The 20,481-nt window shown below is 39.7% G+C and overlaps 2 protein-coding genes across 4 annotated transcripts; both read left to right on the forward strand.

The window, feature by feature from the left end:
• Positions 1-1,164: 1,164 nt before the first annotated feature.
• Positions 1,165-3,911, forward strand: il1b (interleukin 1, beta). Of its 2 annotated transcripts, XM_068310452.1 has the most exons (5): positions 1,165-1,259; positions 1,701-1,942; positions 2,280-2,444; positions 2,733-2,866; positions 3,257-3,910. In XM_068310452.1, exons 2-5 carry the CDS (start codon positions 1,723-1,725, stop codon positions 3,521-3,523), a joined length of 786 nt encoding a protein of 261 aa, XP_068166553.1. In that variant the 5' UTR covers positions 1,165-1,259; positions 1,701-1,722; the 3' UTR covers positions 3,524-3,910. The 2 variants fall into 2 exon arrangements, with proteins under 2 accessions (XP_068166553.1, XP_068166554.1); XM_068310453.1 differs by lacking the exon at positions 1,165-1,259 and having other exon boundaries at positions 1,704-1,942; positions 3,257-3,911.
• A 948-nt stretch (positions 3,912-4,859) lies between these two features.
• On the forward strand, positions 4,860-19,895 carry ckap2l (cytoskeleton associated protein 2-like). 2 transcript variants are annotated; one of them, XM_068310962.1, is made up of 9 exons: positions 4,860-5,897; positions 10,986-11,052; positions 11,145-11,199; positions 11,350-12,575; positions 15,377-15,572; positions 15,901-16,059; positions 17,220-17,280; positions 17,641-17,812; positions 19,322-19,895. In XM_068310962.1, exons 1-9 carry the CDS (start codon positions 5,858-5,860, stop codon positions 19,641-19,643), a joined length of 2,298 nt encoding a protein of 765 aa, XP_068167063.1. In that variant the 5' UTR covers positions 4,860-5,857; the 3' UTR covers positions 19,644-19,895. The 2 variants fall into 2 exon arrangements, with proteins under 2 accessions (XP_068167063.1, XP_068167064.1); XM_068310963.1 differs by lacking the exons at positions 4,860-5,897; positions 11,145-11,199 and having other exon boundaries at positions 10,997-11,052.
• The last annotated feature ends 586 nt before the right edge of the window (positions 19,896-20,481 follow it).

The raw sequence follows: 20,481 nt of genomic DNA on the forward strand, positions 1-20,481 counted from the left end.
ACTACTAAAAATATTAGATGAAATATTTTGAATATCTTGTAATGCATTTTTACTGTTTACAGCAGCTCATGTAACTACTTAACAGTATTTTCAATGTATATGCTTAGTAAAACCAAGCCATCTGACTCTTGGTCCCCCCAATGCCCAGATTAACAGATTTCAGTATTGGGGTCCCGTGTAATACCTGTTCAATGATCTGATGTGGCAACCTCAAACTAAGAGCAAAAACATTTTAATTGTTATTATCACAGTTTAAATCACTTGAAGGGTGGAGATGCTTCCCATATAGTATTTAAGTCCATTCAGGAAGACTTCATTACACTTTGAGGCAAATCAAACTGTGGATACAGATTTAGGATCACATTTTGTTATCATCAATATCGCAGGGGACCTTTTTGGTATTTTTTCACAACAGCATAAAAACTAATTCATCATCAAAATAGAAACATCCAAGCTTGGGCAGGTCGTGGTCTGCCTCCATGTACACTTGAATAAAGCCAAATCAGTACCTTGATCTGAGAGATTTAGTGGATACTTGGAGGTGGGAAACATTTATGGCACTGCAACCAAAATGTAGCAGCGATAATGCAAATTCGGTCATTCAAAAGAATATCATAAAATCCTTAGAGGTAAGATGTTACAGCGTACAGAAAAAAAGATCCAGCTGGTCCTGGGTCAGTCAGTTACATTTTTTTGACACCTCGGTCCTGGGAGCAATCGTAACCGGCAATGACAGAGGGATCCACGCTGAGTGTTGTCCATTTATTTTTGGTTTTGAATTATTTTTTTCTCTAATTACCCTGTTCAATGTTATTTTTGTTGGTTATTGAAATGCAACTAATAATTTTTTTGAAGAATGTGTCATATGTAATTCTATGTATTTGTTCTTTTCCAAGATTCCAAAAGAGGATTCCAAAAGAGATTGTTTGAGATCATAATCAACATGTGAAATAAAGAACATTCCAAATGATTTCTTATTCTTAGAAAAAATATATTATCGAAGTCAAAGCATCTAATTGTCTGTCAGAGTCTCTCAGTGTGTCAGTACACTATTTCATCATCGTGGTAGATTACTGTGATGGCAGCAGTGAAGCCCATCCCACATCCTGCCTCTAGGGAAAATTCCCTCGGTGACCTTGAACGATTATAAAGCCCTGCAACTCAGTTTAGACAGACAGACAGCAACACTGATACGAGAAGTGCTGGAATCTTATCAACCAAGAACACAGAGACAACTTTCACTGAATTAATCATCACAGGTAAATTAGCTTACATTGTCATTTAGGTATTTTTTGGAGGACTGGATTTCTATTGAATTTTGATTCTGTGTTGGAGCACTTAGTTACTTTCACTGTAGTTGGAGATTAAATACAGTTACAGGGTTTTCCGTTGCCATCAGATCATTTTTTAAATTGCGGAAGGCGTTCTCCAACATTTTTTATTTTTAACCCCATTCACTGTTAATGTATAAATGCTTTGCTGTTTAGTCTCTTAAGTCTAATCAGCTATATCAGATATATTGTGGGTATCACACTACTGAGTATTATGGGCAATAACTACACTGAAGGAAAATGCATGAAATGAACAGAAATGTGGACAAAAAAAACTACTTAGAAAGATAAGGCTTTAAAAAATCCAATTGTATTTACCTAAATGATTTCTGATTCAGCGACAGTAAAATTATATTTTTATTCTTGCAGATCTTTCTCATTTAAGAAAAAAATGGATACTGAGATGAAGTGTAACATGAGCAACATGTGGAATCCCAAAATGCCCGAGGGAATGGATTTGGAAATAACTCATCATCCATTGTCAATGAAACGTGTAGTCAACCTCATCATCGCCATGGAGAGGCTGAAGGGCAGCAAGTCGGGGCCACAGTTGAGCACTGAGTTCAGAGATGAAAGCCTGCTCAACATAATCATGGAGAGTTTAGTAGAAGGTAACCACATTAATGTGAATTTTAAATGTGATTCCATTTTACAGTAGAGTCTGTGGGTGTTACCTTATTTTTTAATTAATATTGATTTTACTTTCTTTGAATGACCTGTGTTAAGGGTTTTGAGTTTTGACAACAGAAAGGCTTATACTAAAACAATTACAAGAATATGCATCTACAATGGGCTGATAATACAAACAAAAAATCAGTTATCTGCTCAGAATTAGTCACTTTTGAGAAAACACTAATAAATTCATTGCTGTTCCTTTTGTTTCCCAATGAGATGAAAGAAAAACTTAATTGCAGCACAACTAATCAACTGTATTTTTTATTTCCTCAGAGCGAGCCGTGTTTGAGTGCTTTTCAGCTCCAAAAGTTGAATATAGTAGGACAGAAGAGGGCCAGTACAGCGTGACCGACACCGAGAAGAGGAGCTTAGTCCTTGTCCCAGATAGTATGGAACTCCACGCAGTGATGCTGCAGGAAGGCACTAAGAATTGCAAAGGTAATTGCAATGTGACATTTAAAAGAAGCAATTGTCTGGATGATGTAATTTAGGGATGAAAGTTTTATTTCTCTGACTAGCCTTGACTTGATATTTTCAGTGTAATTTTTGGGGTGTATTTGACAACTCAAATTTTCCCAGAATTTCCTCTGGTATTGGATTAAAGCTACTAGTACATTTTTGTTGGAGGAAATTACAGTAATAAAAGAAAAGGCTATAGCAAATGTTGACTGCTGCTATGTAGCTACTGTCATTAAAATGACCCTGCATGCGATTTTCTCACTTCAGTTCACTTGAATATGTCGACCTATGTGCACACTGCACCCTCGGTTGATGCCAAAACCGTGGCTCTGGGCATCAAGGATACAAACCTCTACCTGTCTTGCCACAAGGATGGTGACGAGCCGACTTTGCATCTGGAGGTAAACTCATTACTCACACCATGAACCTCACATTAATATATTTCACTTTGCAGTACTTTTAACGGCCACATTGCAGAGGTAATATTCATATAGGAATGAGGTTGCAGTCTGCAAATGTGCTGACCACTCTTGTAACTGTCCCCTAAAGTGGCCACTGAATATGCACGAAAAAAGGGTTGTCCAGAGCTGGCATTTGGTTTTTCTATTGTTGACTACAATAGCAATGTGGCAGAAAAACATACTAAATGACCTGCATCCTTTGGACATTAATTGCTGAAAATGAATTAACCAAATATTACTTTGGGTTCCTTATGAGTGCATTTCAAATTTAAGAGACATTTACATTTGACATGAGTTGAAAATTCTGACATTGATCTTTTTGCACTTTAGCCAGTGGATGACAAAGAAAATTTGTCAACAATCAGTCCGGACAGCGACATGGTGAGATTCCTCTTCTACAAACAAGACACAAGTCTGAACGTCAGCACCCTTGTCTCTGTCCCCTTCAATAACTGGTACATCAGCACTGCCCTGGAGGACAGCAACCCACTGGCGATGTGCCTGGAGGATGACGAACGCTTTCGCACCTTTAACATCCACGCAATGTCAAAGACACCAAAAATGGAATGTCGAAGTGTGTCAGCTGATGAAGTTTGACTTTCTCTTTGGGTTCTGAACAATTGGTAATATAATACGATAGTATCATATTATATTACATTAGATGTATTTCAGAAAAACATTTTAGAAAATGTACTCCAGTATTTGCTGGAGACACTACTGTAAGTGTTCTAACAGATTTATTTACTGTATGTACCAAGTACAGAGGCTGAAATGCTTATGAGTATTAACACAGTCAATTATCACCACAAGGTCATATTATTGCTCCTTTTTTGGGCCATGTGTATTAATTGCGCTGAAGTACTAGACATAATTTACAAGACACAGTTTTATTTAATATTTATGAAATGTGTGTTCCATTTGAACATATACTGTATATCTATTTAAATTCTGCTGAATAAAAATTATTTAAATGATACACAATGACTATTAAATAAGGCCATGTAACTGTCTGTGGTGGGAGTTGAGGTTTACATGCTCAATTAGGATCTGGCCTGTAACACAACAAAAACACAGTTAAATTACAGTACAGCAGTCATAAAATTTGGCCAAATTCAAAGGTAGCATTCCTAAATTAATTTTGAACCAACATTTTTAAGTGGTTTAAAAGGGTTTCACCAAGACATTAACTGACAGACAACAACATTTAACAGTGTGCAGTACAGCATGTACCAGTATACTATACCAACATGCAAAAATATAGAATTGGATTATCTAGAAATCTCCACTCCACCACATTTCTAAGAAAAATGTGTCTTCAACTCAACTACTGTACATTTATTTTTACAACTGTAGGATATTGTTTCAAATCAGAATGAAATGTTACATACAAAATGTCCAATCGTCTGATCAGCCACTATATTTGTAATCTTCTCCTGTCAGCTTTTCCCTTCAGGGGTCGCCACAGCGAATCAGTTACCTCCATCTAACCCTGTCTTCTGTATCCTCTTCTCTCACACCAACTACCTTCATGTCCTCTTCCCCTATGTCCATAAACCTCCTCTTTGGTCTTCCTCTAGGCCTCCTGCCTGGTAGTTCAAAACTCAGCATCCTTCTACCAATATATTCACTATCTCTCCTCTGGACATGTCCAAACCATCTCAGTCTGGCCTCTCTGACTTTATCTCCAAAACCTCTAACATGTGCTGTCCCTCTGATATACTCATTCCTGATCCTATCCTTCCTGGTCACTCCCAAAGAGAACCTCAGCATCTTCATCTCTGCTACCTCCAGCTCTGTCTCCTGTCTTTTCCTCAGTGACACTGTCTCTAGACCAAACAACATCGCTGGTCCCACCACAGTTTTGTACACCTTTCCTTTCCTTTTTAGCTGAAACTCTTCTATCACACATCACACCTGACACTTTCCTCCACCCGTTCCATCCTGCCTGTACACACTTCTTCACCTCTTTTCCACACTCTCCATTGCTCTGGACTGTTGACCCTAAGTACTTAAAATCCTCCACCTTCTTGATCTCTTCTCCCTGTAACCTCACTCTTCCACTTGGGTCCCTCTCATTCACACACATGTACTCTGTTTTACTGCGGCTAACCTTCATTCCTCTCCTTTCCAGGACAAACCTTCACCTCTCTAGCTTCTCCTCCACCTGTTCCCTGCTCTCACTACAGATCACAATGTCATCTGCAAACATCATAGTCCATGGAGATTCCTGTCTAACCTCGTCTGTCAGCCTGTCCATCACCATAGCGAACAAGAAGGGACTCAGAGCTGATCCCTGATGCAGTCCCACCTCCACCTTGAACTCCTCTGTCACACCTACACACACCTCACCACTGTCTTACAGTCCTCATACATGTCCTGCACCACTCTAACATACTTCTGTGCCACTACAGACTTCCTCATACAATACCACAGTTCCTCTCTGGGCACCGTCATAAGATTTTTCCAGATCTACAGGACATTATGGTTGATGATATAGGTGAGCAGATGAAACAGTATACAGCAGACATTGTGTCCCCTTATGGTGAGTTGAATGACCACTTTAGGGATTTTGCCGCCATCAAAAAGGACGTGTTGTTACTCTCATCAGGGACTGTCCAACCTCGGACACGTTCACATGGTCCAATTTTGTCCACCTTCCAAAAACCTTGGACTCTGGTTTACCGCCCCTGCCCAGCGCGGTGTGGGGTTTAGCGCATGCGTGTTGGTTCCTCTTTTCAAAATTTGAAATCGTCCAATCACAAGAGAGGGGGCGTTAACCCCCGGCCATTTCAAACCCGGATTCGCGAGCTGACTTCTTATGGAGCGGTAATAACGTAACGTAAGCTAACGACAGGTGCAAGTCCTTGACATATCTATGATACCACTCCTAATACAACCAAGACTGGATGTTAAAAAATAATTCCCATAAATATGGAGGAAGGAAAGACCGTACCGATGCGTTCCAGGAAAGGTCAGTAAGCTTCTGGATAGTTAGCATTAGCTAACGCACTGTTAGCATTATCATGGCAGCACCGAATTAAACGGCGTTAAAAGACGCTGAACGTAACTTATGGATTCCTAATAATCAGTCTGGATTCATGCCTTGTTATCAAATAAAATATATAAATGTAAAGTGACAGCTTTATAATGTACTGTCTATGAGCAATGGCTACACTCTGAACCTGCTGGTGTGACCACGGTTTGCTTCGCCAGATGGCAGCCGTCAGAACAACAGATAATGTTGATTTTTAATGGTTCCCATGGCCTTATACCGACACGGTTCCTGTGGGTGTCGGGTTCCTCCGTGGAGAACAGCACCATCCTGAGCAGAATTCAACCTCTGTAGCGCCTCACGGCTTGCGGGGGTACAGCTGCCAGACCAGATGGTGAATCAGTCAGTCGATGCATATGTAGAAACTGCAGGGTATTCCGGAGTCCACATTGATTCGACATTGCAAGAAGGAAGAGGTGTTGTCTAGTTGTGTTTACAATAGAGTCTATGTGTTGACTCCAAGTTCACTGATGTGAACCCTGTGGAATCCATGGAGAGTGTATTTCTCCTTCTGTCTCCTTTATAATCCACAGTCAGCCCTTTATTTTGCTGACACTTGAACGATGTTCATGTGTTGGTATCAAGATCTCACCCGCACAGCCACGGATCTGCCCATCAGGAAGTTGTTTTGTGTGTGTGTTGATACTTTTTAATGGCTTGAGACATTCACAACAGTTTCCTGCTAGAGGGCTTTGGCAGTGCTCTTCCTGTTCCTCCTCACATGAAGGAGCAGATAGCAGTCCTGCTGTGGGGTTCCTGGGCTTGCACTAGGAGGTAGTATGACTAAGCCACTGTGGCTCAGTGTAAAGTAATTGAGGAAGCCACAAAAAGCCACATTCTGTGTCCAAGACAGCGGCTTGCTATAATAGCAAGTGGAACTTACAAGTAAACATTGAGTAATACCAAGATTCAAAATTATTAAAATCAAAGTTTCTAAGTCAGGGTTGGGGTGTCTGGTGGTCCGGGTGGGACTTGCAATTGGACATTGAGTGATGTTTTGAATTGACTGTGTCATGGTGAATGCAAGTTTTCTATTGTTGGGGGGTATAAAACCACGCTCGTCGTAGGGGTGTGTGAGGGGGATACCCCCCCCCCCCCCACACACACACACAGGGGAGGTCCGTGTGGCGCCCCATGGGAAATTTTTTAGAAAATGGGGTTGTTTTCCTGCATTCTGGTGCATTCTGAGGGCAAATCTTCTGTTTAGTTTACCTACAAAAATACACTAAAGTCAATAGTTCAAACTTAACTATCTTTGTTACTTTCCTACTTTATGCAGGTATAAATGTGAGATTCAACGGTTGAGGACTTGCCTTCACTGTGTGAAGATGCAGTCATACAAGGTGTTACTCAGTGTTTGCTTGTGGGTTTTACTTGGACTAGAATACATTTTAACTTTGACTTGGACAACACCATTGGTATGCCATAGTTTTGTTTTGTTTTTTTAATTCGATATTGTGATTTTTCATTTCAATTTAAAAAGGCATATTAAATAGCAAGGGAGGTGAATACACATTTGCATGCATCGCTGGTTATTCCTGCTGGTCATAGACATCAAAAGTCTTAGACTACAAAAAAGTATTGATAATATCTTTCATTCACTTTCTGATTGGTCTGTCACCACTCCTACCCCCTCTCAGTTTTCACCATTTGTTGTTCAATTAGAATTTTTAATGCAAAATCTACTATAAAACACTCTATTCTCATTTTTTCTTTTTTTCTTTTTTTTCTTTTTTTAGCAAGATCTTTTATATATTTCAATGTGTGCATGTGACTGTCACCAGTCCTCTCTGGGAACTAAATTGTCAGTCTTTGTTAGAATTTCCTATTGTGAGCCAGAGAGGGAAGTGCTGCACCCCTGTGAGTTAAGGGGGAAAGCAAAAGGAGACAGGGAGAGAAAACACAAACAAGGTAGTGGATAGACAGGCAGTGCTGTAGGAGTGAAAAAGGTTTAGGCTGTTTTATTCTATCTTAGAACTGATATTTCAACACCAATGTTACAAAACATCAGATTAGTGGAGGTCCTGATAATATAGAATAGGTCACCAGAGGAAACCAGTGCAGGAGGAAGATAGAGGGCATAAGATTGTGATGACTGAAGTGAGACTCATCAGATTCTGATGGGACCCAATGGTTCTCAATAATTGGACTCGACAGGAGCTGGTAAACCCTGACCCAACATGCATGTGTGATGAAACCAACACCCAGATAGGCTACCAGAACTCATCAGGGCCATGCCAGCCGAGCACTCCCAAACCCGGCAGCCAGGAGCATCCAGAAGCCATCACCCGAAGAGCCACTGTGGGCACCGAGAACCACGTAGACCCAGGAAACCAAAGGAGGCAAAGGCCGCCACCACCAGGGCGCACGGGACACGCCCAAGGGGCACAGGGCAGTGTTGTGACTCCTGAGAGCAGATACCTTTTAATATTCAGGTTTTGACGTATTGCTACAGCCAGTGGTTCAATAAACATTGCGAACAATAGGGGAGATAGAGGGCATCCCTGTCTGGTTCCTCTTTCTAAAGTGAAATTTGGTGAAATTATCCCATTAGTGGTGACTGTGGCCTTAGGTGAGTTATATAAGGTTGATACCCACTGGATGACTCACCAAAGCCAAATTTATGACGCAATGTGAAAAGAAAATTAAGGCTTTTTTCATCGTCAAGTGATATAACAATTGCTTTCCTGTTGTTGCGCTGTGTCAAGCTAATCAGATTGAGTAGTCTTCTAACATTGTTGGTAGCGTGTCGACCCTTAATAAATCTTGTTTGATCATTAATAATTTTCTCCAATCTGGGGGCAAGTGCTTTAGATATTATTTTGATGTTGATGTTGATGAGTGAAAGAGGTCGATAGCTAGAAGGATGAGTGGGATCTTTATCTGGTTTTAATAACAATTTTATTTGGCTGTATTCATGTGACCACTTATGTAACCATTATTTTTCATTTCTATTACTACTCTGAAGAAGAGAAGGGCTAACACTGACCAGAAATGTTTGAGGAATTCAGCAGGGAAACCATCTGGACCAGGTGCCTTGCCTGCTGGCATACTGTCTAGCGCACTCTGTAATTCATTGATGGTCAGAGTAGCATCTACGATGTCTCTGTCTTCAGATTTTAGTTTGGGTAGGTTTAGGTTGGCGAGGAAATTGTGTATATCTTCTTTGTTCGGTTGTACAGAAGTTGAATATAAGTTATGGTAATATCTATAGAAGACGTCATTAATTTCTCAAGGTGATTGTGAATACTTACCAGAGGGATCCTGGATTGTTGTTATTAAAGATTTTTCTCTGTTGCGTTGGAGTTGGTTTGCAAGAAATTTGCTTGATTTATTGTTATGCTCAAAATTGTTCTATCTCAGTTGTTGTTGTTGTAAGAATTCTGTTTTCTTTGACAGGCTGTTATTAAGATTTAGTTTTGCATTTTGTAGTTCAGACCATAATTTTTCATTTGGATTTACAGCATAATCCTCACACGTTTTGAGTTTTTCTTCCATTTTTGTTTGCATTTGTTGTTCCTGGTTTTTTTTGAATGAGGAGTATGATATTATTTTACCCCTGATTACAGCCTTCCCAGTTTCCCAAAGTAGGGGAGGAATTGGGGAATTCATTATATTTTAAAAATTCTGCCAATTCTTGCCTTATTATTTTATCAAATTCTGGATCTTTAAGCAGAGAAATGTTGAAGCGCCAAGTCTGTGGAGGTTTATGGTGATTAACTGTTTGTAGCCTGAGGGATATCGGTGCATGGTCACTAATAATGATTGGATGAATTCTAACAGAAGATTTATGTGCGACATTTTCTTTCAATCGATTGTCCTCGCCTTGTCGTACACCAGTTCGTGGGTTTAGCTTGTAAAAAAAGAATCCTGTTTTTTTTTATGGGGCGAGAGGCGGTCATGACCCGAGTGCATATTTAATGATCAGGAGCGTTAGGGTCACTTCGGCTATTTCCGTCGGCACGCGGAAATAGCAGCATGCTACTGTTTTCTTATGTTATCGCTCAGGGATTTTCGCGAGTCCAAAAAAGTTGTAAGTTTTAGAATTTTTTTTCCTAAAAATAGATAGATAGATAGATAGATACTTAATAAGAACGCCACTGTGGCTACACAATCTAAAAACATTGTAGCCATATGGAATTTACTTCACCTATGGCGAAGTGGCGAATGGCTAGCGCAAGCCCAGCGTTCATGCCCTTCTATTGACCTGCCCAGCTCTGCACAATGATTGGTTTACTAGTATTTCCTCTGTAGCCTGTGGCTGTGCTGGGGGACACAACAAACCTTGACTACTTGTAAGGATGGGCCATCCTAGAGAGGGTAGACTACTTGAACCTAACATGTTACCAGCATTGACAACGATACTTGCAAACACAAAGCTAGAGAAGAACCTGTGAAGATGGATAAGGAGACAACAATTGTCTGTGTCCACTTCATGCAAAAATATTATTATTGCATTGCATTTGCCGTCACTTGGTTTTGCACCAAATCAGGTGAATGTGATTCACAATCACTTGCGCTTCTTATACGAACAAACTTGGTTTCCTGAAAGTTTAACTGCCTGTAAGTTATACTGTGATCATTCAGTCTTATCTTAATTATTTTGAGCACTACCCTGAAGCTAAATGTTAAAATGTTTATGCTGAATTTATGTGGTATCATATGCTCAGTTATTCAGACAGAGTATTCATTTCCACAAGAGGTCATTGTGCAACTACTGACAAAATTTAAGAGTTCCGTCCAGTGACTTTTTAATTTGGACAAGAAGAATTTATCTGTACTGCTTTTTAATTGTTGTCAATATTTTTGCTTAAAGAAACTCTAAATAAACCATTCATTACAATAGGCTTCTGTATATAAAGAACACTACCTATATGTATGCATACATGTTTATTAATCACAGTTTATTGAGCCTCTTATATAAAGTTTACAGTTGACTTAGTGGAATATACTATATTGAAATTATTGGGAACTGTAATGAATTCTTCTGTAATTTCATGTTTACAGAGTTACGCAAGCAGAAGCTGATGGAATATCTGGAAACAAAAGAAAGGCTGAAACAGCGCACACCTAAGTAAGAAAGAAACTCTGTTTATACACACACAATGTGTTTAAATGTTGTTTATTTTATCTTCGATAAATGAACTCACTGTTTCTGTGCTACAGGCTGTATGTTCGTGAGGAATGTAAAGTTAAGGAGCCTGTGACCTCTACACTTAAGGTGTGCATAGGAAAGAGAGTAAAACTAAACTCTATTCTAAATTACAACACTGTTGAATGATTCCATGTTTCTGGTACTTAGGTGATCTAATTTTGCTTGAAGTGGTCATATCTAATTATCAAACAAAGCTGACACATACTGTCTTCACAGGTTCTGACAGAAAAAGAGAACAAGGCACCAGCTGACAGACTCAGGTGTAACCACTCTAACATTCCGATTCAGGCTGCTCAACCCACAATGCACCGGGCTAGAACAGCACTTAGTGTCAATAACAAAGTGAATGTTAAAAGCAACATCCAAACTGGACGGCAGAAAAACAATAGTCAGTCTGAAACATCTGGGGGAGCACAGCCAGGACATAATGACAATTTTACTCTCATGAAAAGGTGTATCACTGTGTCCTCCAAACCCAACCTGAACACAGTCAGCCATTTCAAAAAGCAGTCAAAACCAGGAATAAAAGCTTCAGGCAGACCATCTTCAAATACAGCTATGACAACATCAACTATCAGATTCAGCAGCAGCTCAAATGCAGTTAGTGACAGGATAAGTCTTGGCCCTCTCATCAAAACTAAAACAGGACTCATTCCTGCAGTCATTCAGCCAAGAAGAATTCAAAGCCAAACACAAAAAAACAGGTCTACCACAACAGTTGGTATCACCACCATTACCTCTAGTTTTGTTGCTAACAAGGTGCGACCCACCTCATCAACAATCTCTCTCTGCAAGGGGTTTGCCATGGCTCAGAGGAAAACGTTACATATCACCGCTCCAAATAACCCTGTCAAAAAAGGTTCAATTGGTCATTTGACTACAACAGCTCGACTTAAAGTTGAGGCCGAGTCTAATTCTAAACCCCTTCTGAGTAAAGTTTCTCAGGTATCTTGTAAGAGGCAACTATCAAGTGGAGTGAGAACAACTTCCAAATCCAATTGCACAGCATCATCTAGTAAACCAGAGGGAAGAGTGGGGATGTCAAAAACTAATAAATCAATTGGACTCAACAAAGATAAGTGTACAACGCAGAAATCTGAGCTTGAAGGGGAGAAAAATGGCCAACAGTGCAGGTTTACCCTGAGAACTTCATTTGGCCCTGTCAGTCGGTGTAGCTCTAGAGCAGCCAGTGGAGCAACACGAGCAGTTGTGGTTGAATCGGCAAGGCAAAGCAGAAAGTGTACAGAGACATACAGTGACAGTGGAAGAGTACACCGCTCAGCTAATGCCCCATCGCACCCAAGTGCTCCAGTGTTGTCACAGACAGCACCACAACCTTCAAGGACCATCAGCTGTACAGACGTGAAGACAATAAAGATCCCCATCGGGATAGTCCCGCAAACTGAAGGAAAGAAACTGAGTGCTGCCCAGGAAGAAAGAATGTAAGTGAATCTGTACAATTACCAGTAAATAAGTAGCATCTTATGTCAACCATGACACAAACAAACCAACTGTCCATGCATTAGAATCTTTTTCAACTTCTTTCAGACAATGAGCCACAATAACTCAGATTTTGATGTACTAGATGACTCTCAAGTACACTGTTATATTAATGTACACTGCATTTGGACAAACCTTCTCATCTAATGGTTTTCTTTATTACCATGACTATATACATTGTAAATTCTTACTGAAGGCATCAAAACTATGAATGAACACATCAGATTGAGTTGTGAACAGAAAAATGTGAAATACCATGTGCCCTCGTTACTCGCAGTTAATGCTTTCCAGGAACCACACACGAATAACGAATTCCGCGATATAGCAATAAGCTGTCTTATTATTTACGGTAATTTAAACGTTTATGAACCCTCCCTATACTGATATTAAACCACCTTCTATCTGTATTCCCTTTTCCCACACTCTTGTGTCTCATGCAAGGGCACTGTGTTCCGAGACTCACGGAACATGGCACACTGTCAGCCAATAGAATGCGCGTATAGTATCACATGAATACCTACTAAAAATCCGTGATGAGGTGAAGTCGCGAATGTTGATGTGTGGATGCGCGCGGGATTACTGTATGCCAAAACACGTTTTATATTCTAGACTCTTCAAAACTGCCCGTTTGTTTTGATTACTACTTTTCACACTGTTGACATTCTCTCGATAGGTAGTCATGAGGTAGTCTTCATGACCGCCCTCCAGAGTCTGAGTTCTGTCTGGAGTTTCTTCCTCAATGAGGGAGTTTTTCCCCACCGCTGTCGCTTATACTTGCTCAGGAGGGTTCTGTTGGGTTTCTCTGTTAAAGCGCTTTGAAATATCTGCTGGTGTGATTAATCGCTTTAAAAATAAACGTTGATTGATTGATATTTTTTTTATTTTGTATGCTGGTCTGATCTCCAAAGGGAGATTAAGAGAGCACACTCCAATTAGTTAATTCTTCAATCAAACCCATGCATACATATTAGTGTATACAGGCCCCTGTAGCACACGCACATACACAAAGGGGCCTATAGGCATGCAATGGGAGGTAGAGTGGCAGGCAGCTCCTTCCTATTGTGCCCCAAATGATAATCACCAGAAATGGTTTTCCCTTAGTCTTGAACGAGTTCCCAGTGCCCTTGTTGACCCTTTTACCTACACTTTGAGGCCTACCTCATCTCAGACCGTTGAAAAATAAGTGATTGTCCAACTAAACTCAGACCAGACTGAATGTGTCACTGCAGAATGTTGTGGTACCCATGCTGGTTCAGTGTGTCTTCAATTTTGAATAAATTCTCCAACAGTGTCAGCTGCAAAGCCTAACACACCATCACAAAAATTCTTGGCATACAGTATAAGTATAAATAAACATATTTAAACACATGACTTTATTGACATGGTATTCAGTGATGCAGTGGTTCAAATCCAAACCACAAACATGTAATAAAGGGGAACAAGTGGTCTCAGTTTTTTGCTTGTGTTGGACCTGTGACTAATGTGAGCCAAATTAAGGTCCAGGTAGTTGGCTTATCAATGATAGAATCTGTGTGAGTCAACACAGAGATGGTTTCTACTGACAGTGACACATAAAAGTGCGTCTATTAAGGTCCAGGCAGTTGGCTTATCAATGATAGAATCTGTGCGAGTCGACACAGAGATCGGTTCTACTGACAGTGACACATAAAGGTGCGTCTATTACAGTTCCTGTAAAATAGGAAATTCCTATCCATGGGTGTCTGTACCCTACATACAAAAAATATACTGTTCTACTATGCACAATATGATGTAAAATTAAAAAAAAATCAAAGAAGGAAACTGATTTTTTGTTCATTATACGGTGAAATGTGTTCTATAATTGCTCATTGACTCAATAAAATTACCTTTAATATGATTAATCCTTGGAATATTTGATCAAATTCCCGATTAACTTATCTAATGAGACAGACTGGATGTCAGTCAAGCTTTACACATTCTATGTGACAACCATTTTCGTTCAGTCTCCCTGTACGCTGTTGGATGTAATGGACCTCTGTGTAGAAAGATTCTGTTCATTGTGCCAGTCACTTTGCTCATGCCCCAACATGTTAGTTTGTGATCATTCACAATTACAGTTGAACACACATTTGCTTGGTACATCCTGTTGCCACACATACCGGTAACCCTGCAATACAAAAGATCGTGAGACAGCAATTTATTTTATTTATTTTATATACTGATTATAATCCCCCGAAGGGAAATTAGTGGCATTCTCCAGTAATCAATCACATGCATATATATTAGTGTGCACAGGCCCTGAACACACGCACAAGGGGCATGTAGGCATGCAGTGGGTGAGTGGCGGGCAGCTCCAATATGGTGCACCCCAATTTAACAGCATTATTCCAATCAGTGAGTCGAAGAGACTCCAACCCCTACGTCTGTTTCTGATGATTCCTCTCCCTCTTACATGTCCTGGATATTTGATACTCAGGTAATTACTACACCTTCAGTGATTATTGACTTACATTATTGATTTACTGAAGTGAACTTTCCAAAAGAATCCTACATTTTCTGTGGTGATCGATAAGACTGTCTGAACCCTAGGCATCAGACATTTCACCTTATTTCTGGTTAGGGTTAAGTTAGGGTTGCCTTGGCAATAAGGACCATTGCTTTCCACTTTCTCTTCTCTTGTTTGTGTGTTGTCCAATAAAATACAAGATACGTCAAAATATGTTAATTCACTATCATACCTTCTGTTTTTTGATTTGGCATCAAGGAGAAAACTGAAGGAATGGCGGGAAGCCAAGGGCATTTCCTACAAGCGTCCTCCGATGCCGGTCAAGCCTCTGGTCAGGCGCACTGTGGCCACATGCCAGCCTTTCTGGACCACCATGAGGGAGGAGGATGAAGCCAATTCCCTCATCTGTGCAGTCGACAGGTCCCTGGCTGATTGTATCAAGCTGCTTGGAGAGGTGCCTCACTGAGTGCTGTTTCTTCCTTTGTTCTTTGCTTACGTAGTGGTCGTAGTTCCCATGGCATGGAATTTATTTAGTGGGATCTATACTAGAGAGTGAATGTCTAGTACAGGGCTAGAGCCCTGGAGGACTATTTTTCTTTCATAGTATTTACACCTGGGTATACACAAAAAGTCATGCAAATCAAGTCAGATTTGGAAAGAAAAAGAAGTAAATGGGTCAAGAGGGATGGAGATTTAAAATGTAATTTTCTAGATCATAGGCACTTTGATTGATTCATACTAATGTAATTTTTTTCAAGTGTTTGTATGTGTCCCATCCACAGGGTTGTGATCTAGAGCAAGTGAAGGCAATTCTGTCACGGCTGCCAGTGGTGTCTCAAAAGTTTGTCAAATACTGGATCTGCCGTGCTCGTCTGATGGAGCAGGAGGGGAACCTGGATGTTCTGCCCTTGTTTGAAGAGGCTGTAAGCATTGTGTTGGAGGTAAGACACCCATGATTGATTTTATGCATGTTTTCCAAATGAGCTTTGTGCAAGTGGAAAGTAACTCATTTGTTACATCCCGCGAAGTGGTGATATACTGTATCTGTCAGTGTTTGTGTGTTGGTCCGTCCATCCACTAAACATCTTCACAACCGTTGCAGATAGGAAGATGAAACAAAAAGCACATGACTCAGGCAGCAAAGGGGATGAAAAACAAGATGATTACCTTGACCTTGAGAAAACTAGGTCAAGGCTAAATTTCAACTTTTGTACACTCAGGAACCGGATAAGATGGAAAGATGAAACAAAAGGCTTTATTCAGGGAGGCAAGGGGATGAAAATTAGATCACAACCTTGACCTTGAAAAACTAGGTCAAGGTCACATTTTCACTTTTATAACTTTTTAGGTTCACATCTCTGAAACGTCATGATAAATAGAATGCACCAGTTACATGTTGAATCATGGGTCTTTTATTAAATGACCCTGACCTTTGAAAGTAGGTCAGGGTAAAACTTTGAATTCAGGGGTGTCGTGGGATGTTGCAGTCTCTGATTGCCTTATGAAATCTGTATTGTCAGTTTCTTTTACCTGGAATCCAAAAGTATAAAACCGTCTACTATACTATCTTGTCACTATTTTGTCATGATCGTATAGAATTTCTTTATACAATCCTTGTCCGTCAGAAAAATCTTGTTCGGTTGACAGTCGTGATTTTGACACCTTTACTGCTTTATGAACATTTGAATGATGGTTTGACATGATAATATCTCTCGTTTCTAGTTTATTGCCGAAGGAGAAATCCATTATTTCTAAACATGAATCAGTTTCCTTTGACTCACTGTAAGTCATGTTGATGTGTGTGTGTTTCAATTATTAGTAATGAAATGAACATGTTTTAACATGTCAGTTTGCCTTTCATAAAGTCCGATTTTTTTTGTCGTTTCTTTAGAAGCTGAAAAGGGACAAATTATTGCTCTAAGAGGGTCCTTTCACATTTTTGTTAATCACTGTAGAAAACAGTAAGATGATTGGTGTTCAGTTGGATATAATTTACGATCTAACCACTTCATATAACAAAATCCTGCAATAGAGCTTTGAGTTTGTTTGAAAATTAAAATCTTTTGTGTCACCTTTGCTTCTGCCTTTCTGTTTTATTAAGCCGGTGGACAAGCTGCGGACAGTAGTGTTTGAGATTCTTAAGAAAAAGGACGAAATCCAAGGTAGTTGATTTGTCTTTGTCTGTTTGGTTTTATTCTTTAAGATGTTATGAAGTATTACAGTGCTTGTAATGAATAGATACAATGTTTTTTACCACATAACATTCTTTTTGGCTCATACTGCATGTGGCTGATTATCATGGTCCTGTAAATAGTAAAAACTGTGCTACATTTGAATAAATGTAGGATTTACATTTATCCAGTGAAGTCAAATATGACTCCAAAGGAGTGCTAGTGGTGCTCTGTACCAGCCAGGTGTGTAAATAAGCCATTTTATGCAACGGTGACATCTAAATGAATAGCTAATTGTTAAGCTAATCAAGTTTTTAGATTTAATTTATTGATATAATTTATGTTTTTTAGAATTTGAAAAAAAGGAGGCAGAGGAGGAGGAGGAGGGCCAGATTTCCCCAGCTGAAAGTACCCCTGATAGTATGAACAACTCAATGAGGACTCATGAACCTGTCAGAGCTCTCCTTTGTGGGGAGAAGGGAGTCTCATCTGTGATCAAGTACAAGATCACAGCAACACCTGGGTATGTTTGCCTTCCTATTGTAAGTTGCATTGACTATGTCTTTAATTTTTTTCATTTCCCGATGTTGGTGCACTCAATTCAATCATCAGCCTCTGATCTATTGATGAGCTATCATTCATGCATTACACCTTTGCGTACAGTCATGTGAAAAATTAGGTCACACTATTAAAGCCAGTATACTTTTTAAACATATTTGGACATGTGGATAGTTAAAACCAATTTTAACAATACCGAGTTATCCAAGTAATGTATCTAAACAAAAATGACGAAAAGCCTTTTTAAAACTCTATGTAATACAGTAACGGCCAATTAAAGCCTGGATCTTAGTCCCATTGAGAGGCTGTGGGGTGACTTGAAACAGGCAGGAAACCCATCAAACATCTCATGGCTGGAAGAAATCTGCATCGAGGGTAGAGGCAAATTTCTTCAGATCGATGCCAGAGACTGGTCGATGGCTATATTTGTTTGTATCTTTTGTTTGACGAGTAAAACACATGTAATTTTTCATGTTTAATTGCAGTCAAATCCCTTTCTTTCCCAGAAATAAATAAAAACAGAATTTGACATTTATATGCAAACATGTCTTAATGAAGAGCTGGTTATTTTGTGGGATGTCACATGACTATGTTTCATGATAAGTCTCACAATCTGTCACAGTAGTTTATGGTGACTACTAGCTTACATTGACACTTAAGACCCAATCTCAAATCTCCTATTAACCCCAACCCTTTGTTTTTAGATTGGCCTAAACTTTCAATCTGCCCCTCAAAACAGAATAAGAGGTATCAATTGAAATTGTTTTTCTAGGAAATGGGTCATCAGTAGATATGATGGTTAAGATTATTATACTTTGGGAAATGAATATAAAATTGAGGTTACCCCCTCCCACAGCAGTTTGGCAGCATATTATTATAAAGGTTTTCTGGCACCATATAAGCTAGTGACAAAACAGACCCAATTTGCTGGACAGAGGTAACTTTAAAAGTACTACTACTGTACATGCAAATAACTGTTTATTGTCCAAACATGAGAACAGTGAGTAAATGAAGAGTGATCTTTCTAAGGTGCACATTACAACAATCAAATTACACATTCCTTTATAGGGCTCAAAATTAACTTTTTTTTCTTGGTAGCACTGGTGCTCCCAAATGTAGAAGTTAGTAGCACCAGCAAAGACTTTAGGAGCACCTTCCCAAAAGCAGGGCAGTGACGGAGCGATAGAGACCGCTCTGTCCATCTCTGTTCTGCGCCTCTCTCCCTCGCCCAGGAGAGCAGCCGCAGCTGCGCTCTCATTGTTTCCTGGCAGGAGCGCGGTTTCACAAAAAAGGCGCACCAGATTTTTTTCCCTAGTCACACTGGTGCTCCCAAATATACTTAATAGTCGCACTGATAAAAATTTGGGCGCATATGCGACCAAAATGTTCGCAATTTCGAGCCCTGCTTTACATCTCCATCATGAAGACATTCCTATGAAATTTTCATGTCTTTATTTTCATAATTTTCCATCAGTGGCCCTCCAAGTCAGCAGAGTGAACCGGCTCGGGTCTACGGCCAGGAGGTTCGCTTCTTCACTCCAGTGAGACGTTCAGTACGAATTGAGAGAGCATCACTTCGATACCCCGCGTCTCTCCAAGACCATGACGTCTGTGTGTCCTCTTACAATGACCTGATGTCCATGGAGGACGAAGAGAGAAAGGAAGAACAGGAGGGTAGGGAAAGCGACTCGGGGGTGGATGGCTCGCCCTCATACCTGTATGTCTACCGGCAGAACGAAGCGCTGAAAGACAAGGTGCACATGCAGCTCATCAGCAATGAAGCCCTTCAGCTTTAAGTGCTTTTTTTTTTAATCCCCTGCCAATTTGTGGCTGAGACAAAATTCAGATGTGCATCATCTGAATGTATGTTTATACTTGGTATTGTCAAACTGTATTTTACCCATTCCCCTTAAACAGGGGTGTTTTATTCTTGCATTGATAGGTCAGTTAAGTTGAATGTGTCCCCAGTTGTCTTTTTATTACATATTTAATACATCCCATTGGTTTTATATTGGGTATTTTTGAAAATGTACTGTACAAAATGTAAAATAAATGACTGCTTGTAACATCCAGTGCTTCTACTTGTGGAACGTGAGCATTTTTCCGAGATGACAATGTACTGCGGAGTCACTGGTAATATGTTAGTTGTGCAATGTACTGCTTTATTTCTTGTTCTGTTGAAACTTTGAATGACAGAACTTTTTAGTTCTTTTTTTTGACACACCTGCAATTAACACAGGGAAATGATCCTGAAGAAACAAAAACTTCAGAAAGCAAAAAACAAGAGTGAGTCAAGCATAGCAATTGCAACATCTTGAGAATACAGTCTTGTTTTACTTCAGATATTTTGATAAAGTTATGTAATTTTATGTCTCACTAACAAAACGATCACTTTTATTTTCAATATCATCTATAGACTAGAGATTGCTACGTAATGATTCTGTTAAAGTAGGACTGTAAGAAGAATCTAGAATGCAAGCAGGTGAGTCTGATAACTAATGGACAGATTTATTATTATTATTATTAATAATTATTACTTGGTTGCTGTTTTTGCTTTTTTCGCCAGCATACTGTAACACGAGTAAACACAAGAGTGAACAAGAGACTTGTTAACATCTCATCTTCAGCCGCTTT

Source organism: Antennarius striatus, chromosome 3, assembly GCF_040054535.1.
Source record: "Antennarius striatus isolate MH-2024 chromosome 3, ASM4005453v1, whole genome shotgun sequence".
In the NCBI taxonomy this organism is placed as follows: Eukaryota; Metazoa; Chordata; class Actinopteri; order Lophiiformes; family Antennariidae; genus Antennarius; species Antennarius striatus.